At 33.0% G+C, this 22,125-nt stretch overlaps 1 protein-coding gene across 1 annotated transcript; it reads left to right on the top strand.

Annotated features, from left to right (window-relative positions):
* Positions 1-270: 270 nt before the first annotated feature.
* Positions 271-11,758, top strand: LOC132727689 (uncharacterized; the record flags this gene model as incomplete). The annotated part of the gene is made up of 7 exons (XM_060713255.1): positions 271-868; positions 1,061-1,201; positions 2,996-3,406; positions 3,769-4,146; positions 4,335-4,525; positions 10,007-10,065; positions 11,430-11,758. Coding segments are annotated over exons 1-7 (2,098 nt in total), but the record flags the coding sequence as incomplete, so codon positions are not given.
* Between the last annotated feature and the right edge of the window lie 10,367 nt (positions 11,759-22,125).

Raw genomic sequence — 22,125 nt, 5'->3', positions numbered from 1 at the left:
AATAAGGGAATCGTGAGACTTTTCGAAAATTGATTATCGTCTTAAATTATGCATTTCAAGTCATGGGAATGCTTTGAATGTATAAAGATAATTACGAGTAAGTAATACGAAAATAATGCCTTTCTTTTCGAACAGCCCTCGTATATATCACAAAAAGCAAACATTATAAATAATTTTATTCTTATTATTTTTCTCTATTAAATGTTGATTAAACGTCTTGTAAAAGACATTAATTATTTAAAAAAAACGTTCTTTTTAAATATTCAGATTTGTATTATAATGTCTACGACCGGGACAGAAAAACATTGCAGACTGTGTCTAATGCTAAACAAAGGAGGAACAAAGGCATGCTATCATCTCCTATTAAAACGTGTTGAAGAACTTGGTCCAGTCGATCAACAACCATACCCATGGACGGTCCAACAGTTTTTGGAAAGTAAACAGGATGCAATAAAAAATTCGAAACTTTCAAAGGACAAGTTCAATGTTCTTTTTCCAAGACACGGTGCCACTGAACTTACAAAATGGGATTTATCCCTTTTTTGCAAAATTCTAACATTATACTGCGACTTAAAACGTGTAATCCGACTAGATATAGAACAATTGTTAACACTACGGAACACTCTCTGTCACATGAATGAACCAAGCGTTACTGACGTACAGTTTAAGGATTACTTAGAAACTATACAAGTGACCGTGAGTCGAATCATGCAGGATATAAACAACCAAATGGTGAAGTCTGAAATAGATAAGGACATGGATCAACTAGAAAATGGACCTCTGGATCTCAACGAAACGCTAAGGGAAATGCGGACATTCTATTTAATGGAGTTTGATTTAAACAAAAAGTTGGAACATGTAATAGACGGTACGTTTTGGTAGATAGTTTTCATGATGTTTAAGAATTAAGTTAAATAATACGATCGCTTAGTTTTAAAGTTTTCGATATATAGCGATCTTATTGCTCGCTTAACTTTTTCTTGAAACTCAATGTGTCTAACTATATCATGTTTTAAATAAAATTTGCGATTGCCAATCGCTTATTATTTTTCTTTTACAGTAAATGAAACTGTTTTGAAAAAAATCGAAAAGCTTGACGACAGACTGGAACTCATTTATAGCAGGCCTGACTTGAAAGATAGCTCAACACTAGTTGCAGCGAGAAACAATTTCTTACTTCCCGGTAAGATAATTTTTTATCGTGATAAGGTTACATTAATATTATCGATATTCACACAATTTAAACTTAATCGTGATTCGAAAAGCGTTTTCTTGTTCGTTGTTTTATCCTTTGAAGTAGATGTTCATTTGCAGCATCACATCTTTCTACTGACATCACTTTTTCCCTTGATGTTTGTTGCTTTATTACAGTTCATAATATATATAGTTCATTAAAAGTAAAGAATAAACGGAATCCCCAAATAATGCTCAAAGCGGCAAAATTAAAAATGTTGCAGGACCTGAGTATATTTTATCTTCAATTCTCTTCGAATGTTGTATGAAATAAGTGTTCTTACGCTATTTACTAGTTTTAAAATGATAGTCAGTGTCGATGTTTATTTGTTCGCTTGGTTATATAATTATTTAAGTTATCAAATTGTCTATTAAGAATCATCAAATAATCCAACATGTAGTTCCTTTTCTGGAATAAAAATTTCTTGATAATACATCAACATTACTATGGAATCATAAACTATGATAACTTAAAACTTGTACAAGTCATTGTGATAAAAGATAAAGATAATATATTATATCAATTCAAAACAGACAACCCAAATATAAAGCATAAATTTTGATTGTTTCAATACGATTTATACGCTGGAAAAATATTGTCGTAATCTGTTATGCACCTGTCAGCCCGTCTATTTATCTGTAAGCAATTTCGTGACCGTTCTGTATCTTTTGAACCGATGGAAGAACATTATAATTAATAACAACTTGGCAGAAATGTTAACCAGAATGAGACGGTGTGCGGAGGGCAAGTTTAAGCTGGTCACTCAGTATATTTAAATTTCCAAATTCCGTATTCGGGCTGTATTAATTGAACTAATAGAAGGAAATATTACTTTTAATGATATGATGTGCAAAACGCTGGTTTGGGCTTTCTAAAATTAAAATTGGCCCGCCCCGGGGGTTACTTGATTTATATAGACATTATTCACTATTTGGACAAGGAATTAAACTTATAATGTGAGAGTATTATGTCCACTGCTTAAAATCTAGGCATAAAGTATTGGCTTGTTGACCTTCACGTAAATTATATAAATCATGTCCTGGGGTCAATATTTGGCCATCCCCGGTTTTGTATAGTAAGAAGACATTTAACTCTTATAGTACGAAACTACTATACAATTAGCTCAGATTTTCGGCATGTAGCATTGGCCTGTGGACCCCTACAAAATTTAAATACATCATGTCCTTTGGTTAATATTAGCTTCTCTTTTAGGATAACCTTATTTATGAAGACCTATATAGGAAATTACATTTATCTTATTCTTAAAACTACAATGCCAAGAGCTTAGCTATTTGGCATAAAATGAAGCCTTTTAGATTTCTTCTAAATGGACAATCAAGCCCATTTGGTCAATATTGTAACTTTACACGTGACAGTTATTGACTTTTCGTGGTAAATTTCAACCACCGTTTATACAATCAGCTACTTTTGATCAATTAGTTTTTGTAGACTTACATAATAAAAAAATCTTGAACTTTATCACCCCTAAACTACAAACACCCACTACTTGGATATTTTCTTTGATATTTGTATTAATTCGTAGTTTTCTAAAACGTTATATTAACCATGACCCTGATGTCAAAACTGGCCTTCCAATGGGATTACGGATAAAAAATGTTCAAACTGAGATTTGATTTGGATTTATAAGGATGAATTAGATAAAGATTTTTTCTGTCAAGCTTCTCAGATAAATTTTCATTCGAACCAATATTGCCTGCGTCATTGCGGTGCTCCTGTTATACTTTAGTTTTCATTTTGCAGGATCGGATATTTTTCTGGATCTCATTAATGTAAGTGAAGACGAAGAAACCAAAATGTCCATCGTCTTAGAACAGTTGTTTGAGGAGGAGATCAATAAAGACAATGATTTTAGATGTAGCATTCCTGCTGAATCATATGTCAGCCTGAGGGAAGCAGTCAAAAGAACATTTCAACTATTCCTTTCGAAAGGCTGGAGAATCACACATACTAAACATGCATGCATACAACTTCATATTAGATGCACCAATTTCAGATCGCTTGCTGCCTTGTTTAGAGAACAAATACATGGACATTTAGATCACCAGCTTACATATCTAAACGAGGCATTAAACGACTGCTTCAATGGGAGAGATTTGCGCTTAGAAACTACCATTTATAAAGACGAGTTCTGGAATGTTATAGATAAATCAAGTAAGACAGTTGTTTTAATATCATCATGTGAATTAAATTTTGGTCTTCTTGCTTGGGTAAATGATGAACTAATATTACTTAAAGCACGTTTACCTTAACATTAAAGTCTGACTTAAATGATATTGGTAAAGCAATTAATCTTTAATCCTTTAGCTTGATAGCAAAATTGGATAAACAACTCTTTTATGTCCAATGTACAGTAAGAAAGAGTACATCATCTCGCTTTTAATAGTTGACTTAATATTAAATACAGCATACATAACAAGTAATAAAGAACTACATGAAAATATTGAAGGAAGTATTGTTTTGCATTGACATCAATAAATTATGTGCAAAAGTTGCTGTCATTTCTGTAATTTTAGTTTCCTGTGTCGAAAAGTTTTTAACAATGCACAATATCGACTGTGTTAACACAAATGATAACGAAGACAGTATCCCCGATGATAGCAGACATACTCTTTCACTATCAGCAGAAAAAGTGAGACCCGAAAGTAGCGAATCACCCGGAGCAATAGGCAACAATGACCTTGAAACTTGCCTACAGATACTTAAAACAGGACTGAAGTCAGAATTCTATGCACCGCATTTATCTATCATAGCAAATTGCTCGTCGATTGTTGATCATGAATCTTACAGTAGGTATTTTATTGAACATTATAATGTGCTATTAATGAATGATTCTTATGCGTTTGCCAATATAATGAGAATGTTATCATTGCGAAATATACGTTTTGCCGAATGTGTGCTTTTTGAATTGATCCAATTGATTAAATATTATAAATTTTGATGCTCTTATAAATAGATCTGTGCAGCGACAACAAAGTGGAAATACCAGGAGAAGAAGAAAATATGCAAACAATAAGGATAAGTGAACATCAGAGTTCGAAAGTAAATAAAGAAGAAAAAGAAAGTACTAAAATTTTGAAAGATGAAAAAGGCGAATATGTCGAGAGAATCATTAAAGGATTGAGTTTGAAAGAGATAGAGCCAACAACTGGGACACGTGTGAAACAAAAAGAACACAGTGGTGAAGAGAAAGAAATTACGAGTCAGGCAAAAATGGATGTTTCACCAGCAATACCCATGGCGACTTCAGCAACGGATGCGATAGAAGCTTCTGTAAGTAGGAAATCTAAAATTAAGTTTCAAATATGAAAATGTCATTTCAATTGAAAACATCTGCATTACATTACATTATATCCATATGTAGTATATCATTTTAGAAAACGTTATTTCTATTATCTGATATGTATTATGTTTGCTTAATCAAAACAATCATTCAGAAACAAATCATTTTGTCATTGTGATTCAACTCCTATTTAACTAAGCCAAATACTGACTTTTTACAAATATCATTAAATTTATTAGAATGATATTTTATTAAAAAACATTGTTGGCTACATTTTTATACTTTTTTTTGTTAATTCTGTAAAAATTTCTATTACTTACGAAAAATACTTGATTATTTTAATATCGATATCTCTTTACCAATATTTTTTGTAAAATAAATCAGGTCGAAACGGAAGGAGACTTACACAAGAATGCTTTACAGGCAATCGTGAATTCGATGAATGCTTTATCAGTTTACCTTGAACTGGCCACTCTTACGATGATTGAAAGGGATCGGCCATTATTGGTAACATTACTTGAACATTTTCTTACCACTTATTTGATTAAATATTTACCGTTTTTGAACGTAAATTTATGAACAATATTTGATTTCAATTTAATTCGATCGAATTTTAGAGAAATCAACAAGTAGTGTTCGAAAACAATCACTTGCATATTTCGTATAAAATAGGATGTTTTAAATTAAAGTTATCACTAATTTTGCCATTCCCTCGAAATACTCCATTTCCTAAAAATGTTCGTTGCTTGATCCTGTTCCGGGAAAGTTTCCATTCTGTTAACAAACTGAAAAATGGTAGATCTCAGCGTCAGACTTGTAAAGTATCTACTACCCACGAAGATTTTTTAATTTCTGAAAGTATTTTAGTTTAAAAAGGGCAAAGTTACGAGCTCGGACATTATCGTGATGATGTCGTTCATATTTTAATCTGGTAAATCGGCACCTGTTTTACTAGTGGTATTCAGTGCTATATCCTTATATTTGTTCCATGTACACGTTTTTCTTTCTTTTTCCACTGGTATCTTCATTTGCTAAGGGAAGAAAATTTCATCATAAATCAATTTCCACTCAACAAGCGTTTAGCAATTGCTAGCTTGTAGCCCTATCTTAAATAATTAAATTTCGTTTTTCGTCTGCTAACTGTGTTATGAAAACAAAAGAGGTATTGTAAGTATCAGATTCTTCAGGAAATATTTCCTTAGAACAAGCTTTTAAATAAGCCAATATTTCTTTTCTCTTATCACATGTATCAATGTTTTAGCCAATTTTACTGCGGTACTTCAAGAATGCGAATTCGATTACAAAATCGTTATTGTTCACTATATAAAGCTACATGTTAACACCCCAATTACACAGAGCCATCGGTGATTGATCGGTAGTTTTTTAGCTAAATTATGGAGTGAACTGATGACAACGTATTTAACACTGATTTCACCTATTGGTTACCTGTTTTCCACCTATCAACTGCTATTGGGGAATGATAAGTTTTATCGGTGAAATATTACCGATTAGGATTTTTAAACATGTTTAAAATTCTCGATCGGTAAAAATATTTTACAAATAACCGACAACAACCTATATCACGAGATATGTAAAATAACATCGAGTAAATTTAAAATTAAACGACCGATTGGGGACCGACCGTCTGTGTAACCGGCCCTTAACATCATTATGTACCGACCGTCTGTGTAACTGGCTCTTAACATCATTATGTAAGTTTTGAGCAGCTCTATACAGTTTTGCATTGATATGTTGCCATTTTCTCGAGGATTTTGAGCATCAGACCTGTAAGCAATTCTTTTTGATCACTCCTTGTAGTAAGCTAAGCATTTTACTATTTTAGCAGATTATTAAATGGTGGATAATGATTTACTCCTAATCATCGCTAAAAGTAAGAAAATTAATATATGACATCGATGGCATTTAGTCTGTATACATCAATGTATTGAAAGCTATACTGATTTTGTTCTATTGTCAAAGTAACACGGTCAGATTTGAATTAATGTTCGTTGTAGTTTCACAGTTAATATGCCTACTATTGAAAGACTATCTGACATTATTCATGACAATTGCTTAATCGCAATTAATTTTTCATCAACAAATTACATATACATGTGTATATTTCTTTCACATGTCTTTGATTTTCGAACACTAAAGTAATTCTTTTGTATGATAAAAACACATAACATACTAAATTTGGTTATGTGCTACATATTTAATGACGTGTAAACGACTCAGTTCATCCAATCGCTTTGTTCTATTAATATAGAAAACATAACATGCTAATGATATTAAAAATTGCATGATAATGATTAAATGAAATAATGTAAAACAAAAACAACTATATGAATAACATGATATGAACAAATAATATTTCATTTAGGATAACACATTTGGGGTAATATCAGGAGTACGAAGCCATGTTGGTGCCATTTTTTGCACAATTGAAGACTTTGCATTTTACATGGAAGATAGTTTGCATGATTTGGCGTTACACAGAATAGAAAGAGTACGTTTTATCTTATTGTTGTCTTCTACTTTACATAATAATCACTTCTTAATTTAAATAAAGCACAGAATAGTCTAATGTTAGTTATATGTAAGAAATTGTGTTTTTCATTTGCAAGAGAATACATACTAGGTATAATAATATTTTTGTTCAACTGGATAGATATTCTTTTTAGCATTGACAAGGTCAGTGAAAGAAATTCGATTGTGCAAGTTGTAACATCCCAAAACAAACACTGTTGTAATTTGTGCTTGTATGACACATATGACAAATAACATGTGAATATTTATTCAATTTAAAAACGCTACTCACGGCTATCTCAAATTCCTGTCCACAAATAATATCTTCGAAACATTTAAGTTCAGTTTGGATGTGCAATGATGAGCCATTATCAGCAAATACACACAATGATTACAATATTATGGCAAATTGCTGATTTGATTTCGTTATAAAATGGAATGCGATGATTAGCAACATCATATATTTTTACCTTTCAATTAAATAAAAGAGTTTTACAAGTTTCATGGCCTATTCAAATTTTAATCATATGTAAATTCTATCAATTTGATAATCAGTATATTGACTTTTCTACACATAAAAATAGATAATCACAAACACTTTCAAAAGATTATTTGATGCAGAATATCAAATCGTCATAATCAGTTTTGACGTCAATCATTCCATAATAGCCTGGCACAGAACAGTGATGTAATTAATTTAAAAGCCTGGTAGGTTTTGTCTATGCATGTATGTTAATTGAGTCACTTTGTACACTTGAAATAAATTAAACCTCTGCTTTGTGTTTTTATAAATCATTCTTATAAAATCATTATAAAATCTTAATCATGTATATTGTTTTCTAGCTGACTACTGGATTTCCTGGGTGAAAATGTCCTTCCCTGCTTAATATTAATCTACATTTTTCATTTACATATGGGCTTAATTAAGATTAAACTCGGACAAGATCTTCCACAATCAGGGTAAACATATGCACTGTCACTGTTCGTCTAACGGACCTTTCGTTTTTTGGGCATGTCACACACTTCACAGTCTTCAGTATGAAGCTGTGTCTAGAGCTTCACACACATGCACACCAAAACTATTTTACTAAAAAGAAAACACATGTCGTTTTTTAATTGTCTTCTAAATTTCACTGTATCATAACATGGAATTAAAACTGTCCTTCCTTATACAGTGTATATCCATTTTCGAATGCTACGACCATACGCATAATTTAAGTATGATATAATTAACTGTTCACTAAAGGAAACTTCTTTTCATCATACCAGTAACAAATTGAACAGATATCAATTGATCAGTCAATCATGAAAATGCATCGTAAGGAACCAAAATGTTTGCGTACAGTTAGTTTATCGGAAATATTATAGATATATGCGAAATAGATAGTCAAAAGATTTTATAATCATGAAAACGCATCGTAAGGAACCAAAATGTTTGCGTACAGTTAGTTTATCGGAAATATTATAGATATATGCGAAATAGATAGTTAAAAGTTTTCGTGTATTTTGTTTTGCAATTTATAGTAAACATGTTGTTGCTATAATGACTAGTCAAATATCTGTTACATAAAGTATGTTATTGTTTTCTTTTTATAGGTATGTCAGATTACCGGTGTTATTGGAAGTAGCAAATACCTCAATATTGAACTTTCTCCTTCCCATGAAATAGTTTCTTTTATTTTGACCATCATAAAAATTATACAAATATATCTTTATAATAATTTTGGGCACAAATATGTAAACCAAAAGATTCCTCATTATAAATATAAATAACATTCAACGATTTATACAGTCAAGAAAGTACAACAATCGATTTATAGCTGCGGTACCTTTTAAGTACACCTTTCGTTGACCTTGGAATTGGAAATACAAAATCAGTTACGGGTAAAAACTCTTTACAGCAGAGTGCCTCCAGATCCATGTTAATTTTTATGAAAATTTTGAAAATGTAATTAAAATCAAAATGTTGTAAAAAGAACAAAGAATGTAATTTAGACATTGTTTACGAACTTACAATCCACGTAGAAAATATGCAAGAATAGCAATAACTGTTATAGCTACGCAGTAGAAATATCGTAATGTATAATACAAAATCACTCATTAATCGCACTTACCATGTTAATGTTTGCTGAATTTCAGAATGAGTTTACTTTCTTAACAGCTAAGTAAATTTTCCAAAGTTTGGTGCTCTTTAAATATTTTGCCTCATCTGGAGGCATGCAGCTTTAAGGTCAGATATGAAAAGATGGCTTTTCTGCTATCATAAACAAAGTTTACAGATGCTTTTTGTGGCGTGTTATACCGAAAAGGCTGTTTTACATTAAAAATATTGATAAAAATATTTTCAAGCATACTCTTAGAGAACCATATTTCCAAGTGAAGTATTTTAGTCCGGCTTTGTACTCAAAGAGGTCTTTCAAATTTTAATTGAGAATATTCAGTTCACGAGGTCGGTATATATTTGCATAAATACTTTTTTATCTAACGCCTTTATCATGTTACTTCGTTATCAATATGCTTAGAGTTTTTTCCAACATTTGACCTTTGCTTCTTTTGTGTTTAACAAAAAAAAATACAACAACAACAATTATACCCATCGTATTCCTATGTGACTGCAAACAAAATGTCAAAGAAATATTGCCAGGAGTGAGATGTTACTCTTGTTCAAAATTGAACCCTTCTTTCGATAGAAAATGTCATGCTATTTTGTAAATGTTGACATGCACATGTGGATGTTGTATTGTCTTAACTGTTACCATATTGTAGTAAAAAGATAAATTAAACGCAAACTTTATATCTATATGTGGACATATTTTTATCATCTAGTCTATCAAATTGTTAATTTCATGCATTTCATAAACATTTAAAATAACGATGTATAGTGATTGCATAAAAATAACAGCACTGTATACATTTTATACATATTTCTGTATATTGCACAGGAACTTAATGAAATTTATACAATAGAATTTGGAATAATGGAAAAAGAAATAGAGCAAACGTAAGTACCAATGAATTAAATGAAATGTTTGTTATTTTGTTGAAACACAAACTAACATACACACAATTATAAGTTATCGATATAAAGGAAAAGTTTATTTTATATACATAAATGATAATGTTCTGTAAAAACAAGAAGAATAAATATATATTATATTTGATATACTTCATACATCCAGTTAATGACTCATTATAAGGCTTATTTTTTCGGGGATCTGGGGTTGGGAGAATGTTCAAGGCGTTTACGTCACACTAACACAGTAGAAGTCATATTGCAATTGTCCAGCTTTACTGGTGGAGGAAGATTTTAGTTGCCCTTTTTGCATTACATCAAGATACGAGTGGAGTAGAACCACCGACATTCCGTAAGCTAGCTGGATAGCTTCCTCACAGCCATAAGCTAGCTGGATAGGTTACTCACAGGAAAAAATCCAAAGTCCATAGCAGGATTTGAATCTAGAGCGTTGAGGGGCAAATGATTTCAAGTCAACGACAAAAACCAGTCGTCCACTAACGTCCCTGTTTTTTATTATTTTGTTTTGAAGGAACACTTTATTTAGCAAGTAAAATATATTCTTATAAAACAATGACATGTTATAAATGCCCTGTCTCACATTTCTAGTATGATTTCAATCAAACATGAATTTATAAGTTGGTTATTGCTGCCAAATATCGGTTTACCGATACATTAAAAGAAACGCGATTTATTAACAAACTGTCATTGATTATGAGATCATTTTACACTCAAAATTGATTAGGTATTAAAGCATGCAAGTAATTGTAGTCTATTTACTGATCACAAATAGCATATTCCAACAATTCATGTTTGTAAGATGTTATTGGTGCACTTTAATATGCACATAGAATTTTAGTAAATGATGGTACAATACACATTTTAAAAGTTCAGTTTTTGCACATTCTGCTTTGAATTTAATGTTATGGATGCATAAATGTATTTTATAAATTATAAATACATAACATATAATTCTTGCTTATTTTGTCTCAACTTTAGGCTAATTTGCCATGTTTGTTCTTTTGAATTTTTCTAGTTAATATTATATTACCCATGAGGGTAAATATAAATATATACAAATAATATTCTGTTATAGCGGTAGAAATTTTCAGAAATCATTTGTAATACATGATTTATCGAGAAAAAGTTATTGCCCGATTAAGTCATGTACATGACTTTTTCAAATTATACAGAATTATATGTAAATTAAATGCGCTTACTGCCTTTGTATATAGAAATAATTGTCATAACATGTCTAATGAATTTACTTGAGAACTAATGATGGAAACGCACAATACTGTTTGAATATAGAGAAATATTGTTGTTGAACAATTGATATTATTTCTTTTCAGTGCCGCTCGTTTAAATGACAGAGTTCAGAAAGTTCTTGAAACACTTTTAGGGTTAAAAGTTCCGGTGGAGCAGATGAAGAATCAGTCAAAGACTGCTTATGATCATTTGCATCATTTACAACAGCTCTGTAAAGATGAAGAACGTTTATTGAAAGAATGGCAACGCGATTTTAAAGCCAGTGTTCCTTTGTGTCAAGAGGAGTTAAAGCAAAGTGAAGAAGCTGAAGATGCGGATATAAAGGGTGACAAAATAAAGTTTTCAGGAGCACACCTGACTGGTGACAAAAAGAGAAGGCACGCAAAGGATATGACTTTGAAAGAGTATTATGGTATGTATTAAATTGTAGTACAATTTTACATATACATCGAATTTAACAAAACATGTTTTAAGAAAAAGAATGAACTTTAATAATAATAAATGTAATAGTTATAAAATATTCCAAATGTTGGTATATTATGCTTCTATACTTCTATACTGTCTATTCAGTCGGTTGGTTTGTTTAAAATTTGTATGATATTAGAATAAATACAGCTTATATGGTATATCTATACTACAGCCCTGGATAAATAAAATATTGTATAACGATACAGTGTTTAAATAGTCAGTGCGAACATTATTCTATCCATTGTATTGGAAAGCGCATTAGTTGGACATCGCCGTTCTCTCTCTCGTGCTCGTCTGTCCAACTTAAGAACGGTTTTAATTATTGGGTCAGTTATAGGATGAGATTGTAACTGCAGAAACCCTGTACCTTGACTATAAGGTAACACAACTACAATGTCAAATAAAGAACTGCCAATAAAATCGGTACTTGAGTCGTCCCGGTCAAACTCAACTGATGTATTTAACTGATTTTAAACATACTAGCGCTAATGTGTTGACGGTAATAATGTCGTACACAAGAATATGTCTCTACCCTTAAATAACTACAAAGTTACTTTTTGATCTATAAGTCATGATATGAAATTCATAAATAGATCATTGATAGCCGGTCGTCAAATGTTGATGGACTTGAGAAATAAAATAAATAAATAAATAACAATCGCAGCGTATTGTAGATACATGGTCCTTTGAATAAAAACCAATGTCACACTGTAACTCAAAATTTACAAATGAATTACAAGAATTTAATTGTGCATGCTTTGAAGTCATTGTGGCTAAATAACAATTTTGTTTCACACTCTCTCACAAGACTCGGCTTTAAAACACTTAACATAATCATGCTATTTAATAACACTTAGTCTCTTATATCACATCTCCTATTACGACATCATTTTTTGAAAGCTTGAACGCGATAAAAGTACAAGATGAGTCCCGTCTTATCTAGATTCAAGGTCTCATATTATTGATTTGCATTATAATTCATTGACTGGTGTATGGATCCGGCCTAATTTGCATTGTGATGGGTTTAAGGACTTCTATACGTCGACTAGTATTGGCATATTTTTTACTCGTTATGTTAATCGAATTATTAATACATCATGGGTGTCCGCATAAAATTCAGTGCAAGGATAGGCTACAATCCACATGAGAACTGCATTACATGAAAAACAATAGAAATTATTGAATAAGTTGCGAGATAACCTGTCTATTCCCAGGATAGCGAGGGAATCCAGTATCAATACATGAAATTCGGAGAGTGATCTTTACATTATATTTATTCAAAAGAATGTTCACCGTGAATCAGAAAGAGTATTGACAGTTGATACAATCTATTGATCTCAATCGAGCTATACAAACTGGTTAATAATCTTGAAACTCTCTGAATTGGATCAGAGTGTGTGAGAAACTATTAACGAGTACACATTTGGTATAGTGCTAGCCTGTATTTAGTGTAATATAGTATCACCTAATTGTTATTATTAATTAACAATCCAATGTCAGCGATTGGTATACTACGACATGTGTTTGCATCTCCTATCCTGTATCTGTATTGGCATAGGTTGTCACGGATAATATACAATAATAGGCATTCGATCAATTTACATGAAATCCAGGTCAAGAGGAATTACAATTCTAGCTTAAAAAAAAAGTTAGTGAATATTCTGCTCGTGGTGGTGATTTAATTTCACCTTGATTACCGAGCCTTCCCTTCTGTTCATCCTAGATCTAACTGTATCATATGTAAAGGGATCAAAAACTCTTGCTCACAGGGTTACCAAAAAAATAAATTGATACAAAATCATGTGAGGAAACTAGTCTACATCACTATGACCGGGTATTATGTATTCTTCATAATACTGAAAAAAGCTCACGGATGGAGGTTAAACAAGCAATAAGTCTGATATTTGAGTTGAGAAAAAAATATATCATATCTTGAATTTCTATAATTCTTTAAAGATTAAACCATAATTCATTTAACGTGTGAGTTGTTGACCTAACTAGTCGTGAGGTTGATGCTCATTTTGGTAAGGTATATTGTGTGTGTAAGAATTTGAGTTGTACCCGACCTCACTGAAGATACTGTATTATTTAGAAACCGTTTAAAAATACGAGGCGCTTCGTTGATACTTTGAAATAAATTCATACATTGTGCGAATTATTTTGATGATGTTATTCAATTCTAGATACATTTTAATTCAATAACATCATAATAATATATACAGATATATATATGCATAATTCACTGATTCTAAATATGATATATATTGTTACACTCCACCTCACACACCACTGTTTTTATATTTATTTATTATGTTTATTGCGTTACACGTATGGTCTCACTCCTATATCACTATATCATATCTCTAAATTAGCTGGAGCAAGTTTAGAAAGACCTTTGTCATATGTATGCAGGCAAGTTGACAATAAAAAGTGATGGAATACAGGTGAAGTTGGATTTGAAACACATTGTATGATGTCATGGGGGAGGCAATGGGTGGAAATTCATTTCTAAAGATTTATCACCGGAAATTTGCTATTGAATATAAGAATTGAGTTAAAGACCTGGGAAAAGAGAAACTTGTTGCTGGGTCTTGAGCGTGTTTAACAGAAGCAAATTAAAGTGTCCGTTATGGGGAGGAGCCTTGCCGGGGAATGATATGCTATGTATGATATGGTTTGGGGTTGTTATGGTTAATTGGACAGAGAAAACACGCAAGCCGGACAGAAATGCTGCCGACAGGTCCGGCATGCTAGTGTTGAAAGAACTGACCGATAATTGATGAAACATGAAAACACAGATTAACAGAATTCGCACATAATTTATGGGTGGTCCACATTTTGAGTGTGTGGGCCTTGGAGTTGATTGACAGTGGGACCTGTATATATGAAGTAACGAGTATAAAAAATGAGGTGGAATGCTTACCGAATCTGATTGGTTAACATTATAAAGAATGCGTTGAAACATATGAAGAAAATAAAGTAATGTTTTGAACTGTCAAGCATTAAAGGCCAGTGACCGCAATTAGGTGTCCAAGAAATTCTTGTCGTTATGAGGCAAACAATTAAGGCACAGAGAAGACATTTGTGTGTAGAGTTGAATTTTGGTCATTTGGAACCGGACGAGCATTCGATTTGACATCGTCGACCCTCATGTTTACAAGACCCTTGACTTGTTCGATCCGCTGGCAGATGAGGTCGACGCAGACAAGACCCCGTGAAGCAACGGGAAGCCCTGAAATGAAGGAAAGTGCGACCTTGATCTAAAAAGAAACGAAGACGTTTTACGAGGTACTTTCGAAAGAAAACTTGATGAATTAAAGACGGATGAATTGTACTCAGGCGTGAAAAGGGTGATTTGATCCATAAATTGATTTATTAGAGAATGAATGATATTGATAATTAAATAGATTAACAATAAACCGCTGATAACGAACCATTGGGACTTCAAGAAAGGGTTCTATTACCGAGTCGGGTTTAAGCCAGTTAGAGTTTACGAAGCTTAGCCTTGTTGGTCGAGGAATTTGAAAGGGAACATATTGATCAGTAATATTAACTGACTTAGCCATCGTCCGCCAGGGTTAAGAGCATTTGGGTCATAAAAAAAGAGGAATCTTTATTTTATTATATGAAGATACCATTCGCAGAGAAGGACTTTTGGAGAGGAAAAGCTTGGGCATTCAGGTTGGGTATCACCGGAAGCTCATTCGCAAGTTGAAGGAATCCGTGTCTAATAAGGGCTGTGGGGGTCCCGTTGATTACAATTTAACGAGAATTGCGTATTTGTGCTGCTGGTATATTTCAGATCTTCGAATATATCGTTAAGGGCTGTACGAATTGAAGAATGTATTAGATTCTTGGTAGGTCAAATGATTTTATTTGCAAGCTAGCATGATATATTTGAAAACAAAGAAAAGGATCATTAATTTATGTACTTCGAGCAAACTTATTTTAAAGAAAAGAAAGAAAGCAGAATAAAAGGAAGTAACCCTATCGGTGAAAGTAACTCATGCTAAACATATCCTAAGAATAAACGATTACAACTGCAAACACGAATTCATGGGTCACAGATTGTGTTGTGAAGTGACAGGCACCACTTGAACGATTACATTTCCGCGATTCGGTTGCCAATGGAAAACTTAAGTTGAAAATTTGCGGAATTATATTGTACGAAGAGCCGATTGGGGCGTGCGTTAAAACAGGGAATTTGTCGTTACTTGTGAACTAAATTTTGGGCTTAAGAAATGAGGCCCGATTTAAGCGACAACCTAAATTAATTAACAGGTTCGCTATAAATAACCGAGTGTTGGTATTAAGGGAAATAAACGAAGGGCAAATATGGCCAAAACAAGATGTTGTTGTCTATAACCGAAGGTTTCGCTTATTAACAGTGGTGGTGATATATTGGAGGGTGAGTGTTACTGAATTATATGAAATTCATATGGGAGCCGTGATTGTGTGATTCGAATTCATTATTCAAATCAAGGTATTTATTTACAGGAAGAAACACATTGAAGACCAGAAAAGTACGGCGGATTATGTTATAGGTTACAGACACTGATTAAAACAGTGAATTAAAATGATATCAGTTTAAACGGTTAGCTGTGAAAAAAAGATGCGGGTGTTGCTGTAAACAAAGATTGTTAGGCACTTTGGGGACTTTGCCAGATTTACGAACTCAAACTTCGGGAAACCGTGAGATTGGGATGTAGTCATGCCCCGGCACGTGAATTGGCCGGGGCATAGAGTTGTACCCTTGGCGTTGTCTTGCGTCGCTGGCATTTCGTTCAGCATTCAGTGCCGGTCAGTGGATTCTTGAAGAACGGTTTTGCACACATTTTCAACGTTCAAAGTGGACGATGATAGGCATGGAGAAAAACAGGTCCAAGGTGTCGAATGTGGTAGGGTCGATTATGTGACAGAGTTTTATTGCCCGTGTGACGTGAAAATTAAGATGAATGTCAGTGTTCCGTTTCAGATCTTTCCCCCAACGTTACAGTACACAATTCAACTGTCCAAACTGGGAGTATATTGGATATGTCCATAGAAAATACAAGTTACGTTCAATTGGTCATGGTTCTGGATGATTGCAGAGTTTATGCCCGTTGTGTTACTGAAGTAATTTAGAAATTGTTCAGTTCCGTTCTTGATCTCCCCGAATATATATATATACTCAAACTGACATTTATGGATGAGGGTATATAAACAGTAAAGGAAAGTGTTCATTGGTGTCGATTTGATGTTGGCAGGTTATGCCCTATACGTGAAAAGAATATGAAAGTTAGCAGTTTCCGCGCTATGTTACATGGATCCCCAAATGTTAAAACACAGTCAACTTGAAACTTGTGACTAGAGGAGTTAGTTCAGAAAAAAGTACCAGGTTGTCAATTTGGAAGTTGTTGGGTTGTATTAGTGCGATTTGATTGGCAGAGTTATGCCTTGGCGACTGTTTGGAAACAATTAGGGAATTTTCAGTTCTGGTTCATTTGATGCTCCCAAAGGGACAACACATTTCAACTCAAATTTTGCACATGTAGGGGAGCGCAAGGAAGCGCAGGTCAAGTGGCAGAAGGTTGGTCATTGGTTGAAAGGAGTTGGCAGAGTGTATTGCCCTGTGTCACTTGCAAAGTAATATGACACAGGGTCATTTATTTATTCCCCAATTTGGTACAACAGCATTTAACGAATGACAGTTATGATTATTGTGAAGCCCAGGCCAAGTTCGAATTTGCGGTGTAGTGTGGTTCAAGTGAGTTTGTGGCAGAGTAATCGTGCACGGGAAAATAAATGAATATGTGACAGGTGTTCTGTTCATGATTCTACACCAACGTGTCAGATTGCAAACGTTAAATTGACAGGAAAGGTCAAAGGGAAAGGGCCAGGGTTGCAAGGGGAAGTGTTGTCAGGGTGTTGTTTGAGGAGGCAGAGTGAGTTCCCTTTTGGTCAGCTAAAAACAAGTTACAGATACAGTTCGTTAGGAATAAGCAGTAGGTGAATTTGGTCTGGGCATGTAGACAGACTATGCTGTGTTCTTGAAGTTTTGTGGAAAAATTTGAACTTGCCGAGGTGTGCACAGTGTAAGACTTAGCCATAATTGGCTAACAAATACAATATTGCTATTTAAAGGTGAAGACTTTAAATGGGAACTGTTAGGTCCTGGGAACATGGATTAAAAGGTGTAACATTGGAAAAGTGTAAGGGCTTTGAACTTAAAAATGAAAAAAAAGAATTTAATTGCACATCTGACAATTTGGGCAATTTGCAGGCGGGGCATTCCGTTGGGCATTGCAGACACATGTTTCTAGACTTAATTTATCTGATTAAAAAAACAGTCGAAATGGTATACATAATACGGTTGTTACTGACAGAAACCTGAATTGTGTTCTTTTACATGTTATGGTTAAGTCACAGTTTGATTGCTTCATAGCTTTTATGAACTTCATGTGAAAGTAATAAAATGGCCATACAATATGCGCTTATAAGTAAAAAGGATATTAAAGAAAATAAAAATCCATTTCTGGCACTGAGTACAGGTACAAAATAAAAATAACACTAATACAATATACCAGTACAGTATTTATCTATCTCATGTTTTATTTGACCACCACCATTTAATGTATGGCAATGAATATGTAATATGTTTGTATGGTAACAAGAGCCATGTCAACATGGCCATCCCCCGCCGAATGTGTTTGCTCATTGGAAGAATGTATATGTAGTAGAGCAGAATAATTCCCTTTTAAGAGGTCTTTGGGTAATGAAAACTGATGGCTATAGTGATTAAAGATTTGAAAACTATGTGAATACTGATGGCTGAAAATAACAAAGGGCAATAACTGAACAAAAATGCAGGGTAGGTTATCATTCTTGTGTGCTGCATCACTCCTCAGTAAAATCTATCCACCTATGAAGTTTCAAGTTGATACCTCAAATACTTATTGAGAAAAAAATTGAATTGAAAAGTTAAGTATGAAAAATAACAAAGGGCAATAACTCAAAAATTATAAAAGGTAGAGTTATCATTCTTGTGCACTGCGCACCTCCTGAGTGAGATCTATGCACCTATGAAGTTTCATAATGATATCTCAAAGGCCTTTTGAGTTATGCTCTGGACAAAAATTAATTTTGAAAAATAAAAAAGGGCAATAACTAAACAATTATGCAGGGTAGAATTATCGTTCTTGTGCACTGCACTCTTCCTCAATGAGATTCATCCACCTATGAAGTTTCAAGTTGATACCCTAAATACTTTTTGAGATAAGCTCCGGACAAAATAGTATGAAAAAGAACAAAGGGCAATAACTCAAAAATTGTACAGAGAAGAGTTATCATTCTTGTGCACAGCATTCCTCCTCAATAAAATCTATCCACCTATGACATTTCATGTTGACATCTCAAACACTTTTGAGTTATGCTCCACTCGGGTGAAATATTAGGTATGAAAAATAACAAAGGGCAATAACTCAAAAATTATGAAAGGTAGAGTTATCATTCTTGTGTACTGCACACCTCCTGAGTGAGATCTATGCACCTATGAAGTTTCATTTTGATATCTTAAAGGCTTTTTGAGTTATGCTCTGGACAAAAATTAATTTTGAAAAATAACAAAGGGCAATAACTCAAAAATAATGCAGGGTAGAGTTATCATTCTTGTGCACTGCACTCCTCCTCAATGAGATCCATCCACCTATGAAGTTTTAAGTTGATACCTCAATTACTTTTGAGATAAGCTCTGGACAAAATAGCATGAAAAAGAACAAAGGGCAATAACTCAAAAATTATATAGGGAAGTTATCATTCTTGCGCACAACATTCCTCCTCAATAAGATCTATCCAACTATGACATTTCATGTTGATATTTCAAAAACTTTTTGAGTTTTGCTCCACTCAGGTGAAAAATTAAGTATGAAAAATAACAAAGGGCAATAACTCAAAAATTATGAAAGGTAGAGTTATCATTCTTGTGTACTGCACACCTCCTGAGTGAGATATATGCACCTATGAAGTTTCATGTTGATATCTCATAGGCTTTTGGAGTTATGCTCTGGACAAAAATCAATTTTGAAAAATAACAAAGGGCAATAACTCAAAAATTATGCAGGGTAGAGTTATCATTCTTGTGCACTGCACTCCTCCTAAATGAGGTCTATCCACCTATGGAGTTTCAAGTTGATAACTCAAATACTTTTAGAGATATGCTCCGGACAAAAATGTCGGACGGAAGGACGGACGGACGGAAGGACGGACGGTCGGTCGGACGGACGGACGGAGACTATTTCTATATCGCGGCGGGGGATAACAAAATAATTGAATTAAATTTAACGTAAAACAATGCCTTTCCCATTTAGAACACCCCGCCAATTATGAAATGCAACTACTGTTTATTTAGCACTGTTACAATTTCGTGTTTGGCAGAATGATTTAAACAGGTGTTAAATACAGATAATTAAATCATCAATGTTTATTTGGCACGCATGTTCACACGTGAAAGCACGAAAATTGTTTTCAAATATTGTCCAACAATATTGACCTGGCACTTCATTAATTTTCGGAAAGGTCATATGAATAAACATTGACTATTACCTATCGAATATATCGATATTTTTGCTAACTTCCCTCGTCAGTGAGGTTTGGTGTATTGTTATAGATGTCGAACTACCGATCTGAAGGTCTCTGGTTCGATATCTAACCAACACCACGTTATAATTTTTTTAAAATTAAATTGCAAGAATGAATTTGAAATCGTTTTATTACACCTGGTTTTAAAATATCTTTTAAGTGGGTTTTTTCTGTACAATTGTCTTTTATTTTTGTCTTTCATTTCGTAACAGTATCTTTCTTTTTGTGACATTATGCAATCGTATATGCTTAAGCGCATACATGCTTTAAATGTAGTTATTAAAAAATCTGCATAGATAGTACACACACTAAAAAAGGTTTTCAATAGTTTAAAGAGAATGGCAATTTCAAAATTAAAATAAAAAATAAATCGCTGAAATAGGATTCGAACCTACCAGTCTACGTCTGCAAGTGAAAACTCGTTACCAACTGCGCTAAGAGGGAATTTTCATTTACACCATTTTAACAATTGGATATTTACATTCATATCGATTTACAAGTAAATTGTAACGTTTACGGAATATACCGACTACATGGTCAAATGCAAGAGTGCCAGGTCAATGTTGTTGGACAATAACACCGAATATATGATTGGCATTTTTGTTTTTATTTCATAATGTAAATATAATAAACATGAAATCATCGATCTTCGAACTACAGACAAGTCAATCAATATGTAACATTGATTAAATAGAAATGTAAAATTATTTATCGCTAATATAACATATACGACATGTGTTTCATACCGAAAACAATAAATCTTTACAAACTTATAAAATTATAGAATGCACACGCAATACCCACATGCGCAAAAACAAAAACAAAATTATATTATTACTGTTAAGTAGCAATTGCATCCAATGCTACATAACTACTGTTTTGCTAGGCAACATAACATTAACAATGTTGCTTTATTGCTTTACCTTAAGTTTATACTATTTTGTTATGAAAACAATTAGAATATTTGCTATTTGCTTAAATTATTTCTCGAATATCTGGGCTTCTAAAGTACAAAAGTTTCGAATGGGTCAATAGGGCTCGAAAAGTCATGAAAAAAGGGGTTTAAGTTTCAAGGGGTCTAGAAGTCATCTTTATATCCTAAGGGTTAGAGAAGTCAATGGGTCTAAGTGTCTTACTTGCCCTTGACCTTTAATCTTCCAAGTTTAATATTGAATTTAGCTTAGATTGTCATTTATTTACGAATTGATTTTTACTTGGACAAAATAAACGTTTTTGCCACAAAAGGTATGTAAACCTTTACATTTAAGACATTAAAACTGACCATAACCATCATGGTCATATTATTGAAACTTGCTTTAATTGTCCAATTTTGCTATTTAATTACAAAATTGACGTATTCTTTGACAAAAGAACAACTATGACAAAACCGACATTTTCAATTATTCTTATATGACCACATTGACGTTAAATTAACGTTGGCTTTAAAGGTCCTATTATTTGCTTGAATTGTCACAACTTTTGTATAGATTTTATACTTTTACAAAAAAAGGACAAACGACAAGACCGACAAGTTGAATTATTCAAATTTTGACATTTAAATGGCATTCATAATTGACATAAAGTTATTAAATTTTGAATAAATTGTCATAACTTTGTTAAAATGATTTACAAATCTGATTGATAGTTGAACAATTTATTGTTTTACTGAACCGACAAACTAAATGAAATGAACTT

Source organism: Ruditapes philippinarum, unplaced genomic scaffold (genome assembly GCF_026571515.1).
Source record: "Ruditapes philippinarum isolate M1 unplaced genomic scaffold, ASM2657151v2 ctg4800_1_1_1_1, whole genome shotgun sequence".
Classification (NCBI taxonomy): Eukaryota; Metazoa; Mollusca; class Bivalvia; order Venerida; family Veneridae; genus Ruditapes; species Ruditapes philippinarum.
This window is presented reverse-complemented; position numbering and strand designations above follow the sequence as displayed.